The sequence below is a fragment of the Caenorhabditis briggsae genome (assembly GCF_000004555.2).
Source record: "Caenorhabditis briggsae complete genome, chrI, whole genome shotgun sequence".
Classification (NCBI taxonomy): domain Eukaryota; kingdom Metazoa; phylum Nematoda; class Chromadorea; order Rhabditida; family Rhabditidae; genus Caenorhabditis; species Caenorhabditis briggsae.
This window is the reverse complement of record NC_013489.2, coordinates 1,914,125-1,921,590: the sequence shown is the minus strand read 5'-3', so window position 1 is coordinate 1,921,590 and position 7,466 is coordinate 1,914,125. Positions and strand designations below refer to the sequence as shown.

General features: G+C 40.9%; 2 protein-coding genes across 2 annotated transcripts in view; one reads left to right on the top strand and one right to left on the bottom strand.

Moving 5' to 3' along the window:
- CBG22040 overlaps positions 1-2,561 on the top strand; it is a gene marked incomplete at both ends in the record, with an annotated part of 6,247 nt that extends 3,686 nt beyond the window's left edge. Inside the window, 4 exons of the mRNA XM_045241379.1 lie at positions 980-1,195; positions 1,403-1,480; positions 1,532-1,603; positions 2,313-2,561. Of these exons, the coding sequence (XP_045097457.1) occupies positions 980-1,195; positions 1,403-1,480; positions 1,532-1,603; positions 2,313-2,561 (615 nt within the window). The remainder of the gene's footprint in view (positions 1-979; positions 1,196-1,402; positions 1,481-1,531; positions 1,604-2,312) is intronic.
- A 241-nt stretch (positions 2,562-2,802) lies between these two features.
- The window catches only part of CBG22037, a gene marked incomplete at both ends in the record, with an annotated part of 6,387 nt that continues 1,723 nt past the window's right edge, over positions 2,803-7,466 (bottom strand). Inside the window, 6 exons of the mRNA XM_002638786.2 lie at positions 2,803-2,936; positions 4,777-5,266; positions 5,664-5,807; positions 5,853-5,910; positions 5,964-6,052; positions 7,073-7,241. Of these exons, the coding sequence (XP_002638832.2) occupies positions 2,803-2,936; positions 4,777-5,266; positions 5,664-5,807; positions 5,853-5,910; positions 5,964-6,052; positions 7,073-7,241 (1,084 nt within the window). The remainder of the gene's footprint in view (positions 2,937-4,776; positions 5,267-5,663; positions 5,808-5,852; positions 5,911-5,963; positions 6,053-7,072; positions 7,242-7,466) is intronic.

Here is a 7,466-nt window from a genome sequence, read left to right as displayed (position 1 = left end):
CCGCACTTGCAAAGCGATGGGCGGAGCGTCGGTGGGGGGAGGCGGGAATCAAAGTACGCAAACACCGAGTCTCACTTTTTTTATTCCAACAATAATTTCAGCGATTTTCAGCAATTTTCGAAATTTTTTTTTGAAAATTTTAGATTTTTTGCAAAAAAACTGAAAAATTTTCAGAAATTGTTAAAAATTGAAATTTTTCTAATTTTCAGAATTTTTGGAAAAAAAACTATAATTTCTCGAACTTTTCGAAAAGCATTTGAAAATTTAATTTCTTTTGGAAAATTTTTGAATTTTTGCAAAAAAAAACCCGAAATTTTTCAAAAAAATTTTTTTTGAGAATTTTTGAATTTTTGCAAAAATCTGGAATTTTCAGCAATTTTCGAAAAAAATTTTTGGAAAAATTTTAGAATTTTTTGCAAAAACTGAAATTTTTAAAATTTCTCGAATTTTCAGCATTTGAAAAAATAATTTTTTTTTGGAAAATTTTCAGAATTTTTGAAAAAAAAAACACTGAAATTTTTCGAGTTTTCAGCATTTTTATAGGCGTGAATTTGTCATTTCATAGGGTATTTAGGCTGTTTTTCGACAGGAAAATGTTTTGTTCAGTGGAGCGCGATTGCTCACTTTATTTTGGGAAAATTTGAATTTTCCCATTTTTTTGCGTTTTTTTTTGAATTTGTTTGTTTTTCGAAGTTTCGAACAAGTTAAAACACACATATCGAGATGTAAAACAGCTAATTTCAGCGATTTTCAGCAATTTTTCAAAAATTTTTTTTTCAAAAATTTTCAAAAAAAAACTCAATTTTTTGAATTTTTCTTCAGGAATATTGAAAAATGTCCGCATTCCAACATTCGAAAAAATTCGAAAAAACGCGAATTTTCAAAATTTTCAACAAAAAAAATTAGCAACCGCGCTCCACTGAACAAATTCGAATTTCGCAGCCAAAAATCGCCGAAAAACCCCCGAAATTGTTTCCAGGACAACGTGGCGATGTCTCCATGGACCCGCGTCTCCAGATTCATTCCAACGACGACGACAATTCTGGAATTCGCTGAAGGCCGACCACCGAAGCCGACGGACAAGGTGGTCTACGTCACTGGATCCTTTGATTTGTTCCATATTGGACATTTGGCCTTTTTGGAGAAGGCCAAGGAGTTTGGAGATTATTTGATCGTGGGCATTTTGTCGGATCAGGTGGGAAAATTTCAAAAAACATATTTTTTTAAAAAAATTTGTGCCACCGGGGGGAATCGAACCCGGGCCTTCAGATTACTAAAAAATTCGAAAAAAAAAAAAAAAATTTTTTGCAAAAAAAATTTTCATGCCACCGAGCGGATCCGAACCCGGGTGTTCAGATTACTAAAAAAAAAATTTTCAAAAATTTCAAAAAAACAATTTCAGACCGTCAACCAGTACAAAGGAAGCAATCACCCGATCATGTCGATACACGAACGAGTGCTGTCGGTTTTGGCTTATAAGGTTTTTTGTAGTTTGTAGTCTTTGTAGTCTATGTAGTCTTTCTATTTTCAGCCAGTCAACGAGGTTGTGTTCGGCGCCCCTTATGAGATCACCTCGGACATTTTGGATCAGTTTAATGTGAAGGTAAAAACTCGAAACTTTTGAATTTTGAGTTTCTGAGATTCGGCGCGAAATTTGAATTTTCTCAAACATTTGGAAAAAAAAATCAGAATTTTCGCCTTTTTTGGTTATTTTAGCCGTTCGGAATGATTTTTCTGATCCCAAAAATCCAATTTTCACCTTGTCACCACTCAAAAACCCCCTTTTCCCAATAAAAATCCAAAATTTAGGCCAGAACGCACCACGCTTCCCTCCGCCACTTTTCTCTAATCGCGAGAGAGTGTGTGTGGCGCGGAGAATCGCACACAAAACATAGTGACGCGCGGAAGTCGCGAGATGTCGGCCGCTACATTTCTATAGGTCGCCGCCGACAGTTCGCTGCCTCAAGCCTCCCGACGCTGCTATAAGTCGGGGCGCATAGGCGAGGCGATGATTGAGAGATTCCCACACGCAATTTCTACTGATCCGCATGAAGGTTAAACTTCCTTGGACGTCTGAGCCGCCTAAAAGAGATTCTGAATTTTATTTTTGAGAAGGTTCTGACTCTTGACGTCAGATTAGAAAATAAAAAAAGCTAGATTTTGTCTTTGGAGCGCGAAAAGACTAGAAAAGCTAGAGGAAAATTTCCAACTAGAAAAATTTTCGAATTTCAAGACAAACAATTTTGCAGTAGTAGACAACTTTTTGATAGCTCTTTCAGTTTTTGAGATAAAATTATTTTTCGAAATTTCAGGCCGTCATCAATGGCTTCCGTGATCGTGACTCCTCCGTTGTCAACTGCCCCTTGTCATCCATCGATCCGTTCGCCGAAGCCAAGAAGCGTGGCATCTACCATGAGGTGGATTCTGGATCCGACATGACCACTGATTTGATTATCGATCGAATCATAAACCATCGTCTAGAATACGAGACGCGCAATCGGAAGAAGGAGAAGAAGGAGGCCGACGTGGCGAAGGCGTTGAACTTGATCAAAGTTGAATGAGCAAATTCGCTCCATTGACAATTTCTTTTGCTTTTTACTTGTGCTTTTTTTCACTGTGCCGTTAGAGCCTCTCAATAGAGCGCAATTACTTTTCAAATCTAGTCAATCTTCTTCCCGCCCAATTCAAAAAATTCCTTCCTTCTTCTTTTTTCTTTAACTTTACTTGCCTTTTTCTTCTGTCTAACTTTTCTTGTACATGTATATAAAAATTTTGTATTTTATCGAAAAAATTTCAAAACTATCACAAATGTGTCATATCAAAGGACACCGAGTGTTGATGCTCGTCGAATTTGGCCAATGGAGCGCGATTGCTCAGGCTCGCCTCGTTGGACAGGCGGCACAGACTTTCGTGGCGGATTTGGGGGATCATTGAGTCTGAAAAACGGTTTCATTGGAGCGCAGTTGAGCCTCGTTTCTCTGCGTCTCTCATTCTCAAAAGAGCGCGCTTGCTTCAAACCGGTATATCTCGAGAAATAGAAAAGCTAGAAAGAAATTTTCAACTAGAAAAATATGTGAAATTTCAAGACGAACACTTTTGCAGTCGACAACTTTTTGATAGCTCTTCTGGTTTTTGAGATAAATCCGTTTAAAGAATTCGAATTTCCCAAGCGAATTGCAGGTCCAATGCTGACAATTCCGACCTTATTTAGGTTGTTTCTTCTCGAAATTCCAGTGAAATGAGCTGGAAAAAAGCCACGAAATCTGGGACAAAAACTACCACAAATACCAGAGAACCCCTAAAGATTCATAACTCAAAGCCGAAAATGTCTCCAATTTTGGGTACATTTTTGGTGTTGGCATGCGTATTTAATGGTGTTGATCCTCAGGTAACTACTAAAACTTCCAGAAAAATAATTTACGGGGTTGAAATTAGGAGTTTTGACGGAAAAGTAGTTTTCAAGTGTTCAATAAGAATAAATTTAGTGTCACTAGGCTTGGTAAAAAAAGCAAAAGAAAATGCGACTTGCTAGGAATCGAATTCGGGTGTTCAGATTGGCGGTCAAGCTCACTAGCCAGTACACTAAGTGTGCGGTGGAGAGCGGCGAGGCGAGAAGTCGGTAGAAGAAGGTGCGGAAAGGCGAGGCGGCGGGCGTATTCTCGCGGCCACCTCGAAAGGATGGGGCGCCCGTGGCATAGTGGCTAAGTACCTTGACTACTACTCTCAACACCCGGGTTCGATTCCTGTCAACACCGAATCTTTTTTTGCTTATTTTCTAAGACACATAGCATCAAAAAATGTTCAATTAGAGGTCGGGAAACTAGTTTTTCAGATAATCCCCAAAATGAAAAAAAAATTTAGGCTCTGACCCTGAAACAATCCGGTTCGATTCAAACCGTATTCTTATTTTACGGAGACTTGCTCTGTAATACTGTCGAAAATGGCTCAGTCTACGCTTCTTGGGTTGAGCTATGGGAGAATGACGGATTTTTTGGCACTCGAATCGGAGATGATCATTTGGAACAGGGATGGGGACTCAATGATACGGTTTTCCCACACGAATTCGTTGTTATAGCGCAGGACGATGGGGATGGATGGGATCCCGAGGTACGGTAGAGAAACCAGAGTGCCTAGCTTCTCTGCGTCTCTCCAGAATCTTTGAGCGCTCATATCTCGAGAACTATAAAAGCTAGAAAGAAATTTTCAACTAGGAAAATGTGTAAAATTTTAAGACAAATATTTTTGCAGTTTACAACTTTTTGATAGCTCTTCTAGTTTCTGAGATACGCTATGTTTTCTTCAGAGAGTCTACGAACCGTACATTCGTGTCAACCATAACTGCACCTCGGATCGGTCTACGATTATTCAGGACTTCCCAATTACGTTGAAAAAAGGTCGTTTTGATATTAAAACTGCGTAAGTTCAAAAAATGTGCTATAGAGCGCATTTGCGTATTTTCCAGGCAATACGTGGAACAACTGGTTTTGGATCTAACGCAGAAGGCTAGACATCGTCGTCGCCGACGTCGATTCGGGAGAAAAATTCGTGCTTTGAGAGCTGAACAATAAAGTGTTTTGAATCAGATTTTTTTTGAACTACAGTAACTACGCAGGGTCTTCACTATCCAATTTCGTTTGTCTTATATCTCAAGAACTAGTAGAGCTATCAAAACGTTATTAACTGCAATAATGACAAGCATAAAATTTTACACATTTTTCTAGTTCACAGTTCTTTTCTATCTCTAGTAGCTTTCGAGCTACACCCCTTTGAACTTACACTTATGCTGATCCTGGTGCATCGCGCGCCACTGAAGATACTGTCGAACCGCCGCTGTCTCTGCGTCTCCCCAATCGTCACACTCTCTAGATGCCACGTCATCATCTTCATCTCCATCTCCAACTTCTACATTGCCAATATCGCAGCAATATTCACACGAATCTCTGGGGATTTCCATAACTTTCGTATGGAGGAATTCTCGATTTGGCCGAGTTTTTCCGCGGCCACCGGAGCGCAAAACACAGCAGCTTATAAAACAACAGACGCCGAGGAATGCACATATTGTAATTTGACAGTAGATTACCATCCCTTCTGCTGAATTCAGTACTATTGGGATTTTGTCGCGCTCCACATGAAACTCCTTCGATGAGTTCAAACCGGCTAGCGAGGCGACACATCGGTACTTGCCCATGTCTTTCAGTTGAATCTTTCGAATTTCCAAGCAAAATTCGACTTTTCCAGAGTCCGAGAGGTGTTTTTGAGAGAGTCCCTGCAAGAAAAGTGATTTACAATTGTTCCATGTGTGTTACTAGGCTTGGTAAAAAAATCAAAAAAGATTTGGCCTTGGGTGGAATCGAACTCGGGTGTTCAGGTTGGTAGTCAATCCTACTAGCCAGTACACTAAGTGTGCCGCGGAGTGCGACGGCGCGAGAAGTCGGTAGAAGAGAGTGCGGCAAGGGGGAGGATGCGCGGGCCACCGCGCGGCGCCCTCCAACCCCACCATAGTGGGGAGGGCGCCCATAACCTAGTGGCTAAGCGGCTCGACTACCAATCTCAACACCCGAGTTCAATTCCTACTAACGCTAAACTATTTTTTGCCTGTCTTTATAGGCCTATGAACTATGCAATTTTTCGATATCTCATACAGAAAGTGGCTTTCGACCTACATTCGAAATATTTTTCCCGTTCAACTGCCAAAATAGTTGTGGCGGTGGTGTGGCTAGTGCAGTACAGCACATTGTATGAGAATCTTCCAGCGAAACGACAACAGACTCCGCTGACGACGAGACTACTGTAGGACCGCAGACTGTCTGAAAATTGTGGCCTAGGTTTTTAGAAAATTCTAGGCCACTTACCGTTCCATCTATGGGGCTCTTGCGCAGCTCACTGGGTCGTCGGCATGGAAGCATTGTGCTAGAAAAAGACAATTTTCGATAGGGCGCACTTGCAACAAAATGAAAACATACCTATCAAAAAGAGCCAATTTTTCAGCCCATGTTACGAAATGCCATAGAGAGCAGTCACATTCCAGGTCGTTAAATGTTACGTCGAGTTCCTGCAAAAATAGGTTTCCAACCGGAATTTCAAAACGATTTTTGCACCAATAGTACTGGTAAGAAAAGCAAAAGAAATTGAGCCTTGATGGGAATCGAACCAGGACCTTGAGATTGGTAGTCCAGGTTGCTAGCCACTCGGCCATGGGCGCTAGGCGAGGCGAGGAGGGCGCGACGCCACCACCTCTCTCTCTCTCCCTCGCCCACCCCTCTTCTTTTTCACACTGTTTTCTACCGACTCTCCTTGCCGCCGCTCTCCGTCGCACGCATAGCCTAGTGGCTAGCGAGCTAGACTACCAATCTCAGCACCCAAGTTCGATTCCCAACAAGTCCAAATCTTTTTTGCTTTTTTTACCAAACCAGATAGCACTCAATTTTTCAACAAATCGCTATTGGAAAGGGGATTTTCGGGGAAAATGGTCCCTGATTTCACTCCTAATGTTTCTCTCACGGACTGGATCAATTTCAAATGTGCGAAAAGTGTGTGGACTTGAAAACCACATGTTTTGAAGGGGATGTTTGTTTCCTCTACATCTGTCTCCCCATTAGACACCCCCGCTGAGAGGATAGAGAAGGGGGGGGGTCCAAGAGAAGAAAGAGTGACAGTTAATTTGGAATCAAAATGTGGGAGATAGAGAGCACAAATTGGAATTGCATTCAATGTGAGCCGCAATTTTAATTAATCCCATGGGTCCATTGCGTAATGATGGTCCAATCAAAATGATATATTAGAGAATCTAAAGTTTATCTAGATTTAAAGAAAAAATTTCGAAAAAATCCGACCTTACAATAATTAGTTTTTTTTCGGATTTTAAAAATTTTCCCCTTTCTGCCCAAAAACCCTAATATTTGACTTTTTCCAGAAAATTCTAAAAAATTTTGAAATCTGATCCGATTTTCCTTTAGTATAGCACTACTTCCGGTTTCCCACGAGACATATAGGATGACCGAGGATTTAGGAAATTTTGAAAATTTTGAATTTCGCGCCAAAAAACAACAAATTCTCAATGGAGCGCACTTACCTGTAGCTTATGCAAAAATGGCCATGGCGAAAGATGGGTGAATCGATTTGCTGATAGTCGAACGACTTCTAAATTGAATGGTAGCATTCGGGGACGAACAGAGATCAGGCGATTGTGGGATAGATCGACGAGACGCAGAGATTCCAAGTGGGACATGTCCGGAACGTAGCTGGAAATTTTGAAAAAAATTTTTTTGGGAAGTCTCTAGGGGTTTTTATGGGTTTTTATACATTTTATGTGAGCCAAATAGCAAATTTTTGTGACACCTTGCAAAGCGAAAAAATCAAAAGAAAATTTGATTTGTTGGGAATCGAACCCGGGTGGTGAGATTGCTAGGCAAGGTTGCTAGCCAGTAGGCCAAACGTGCGGCGGAGCGTCGCGGCAAAGAGAGTCG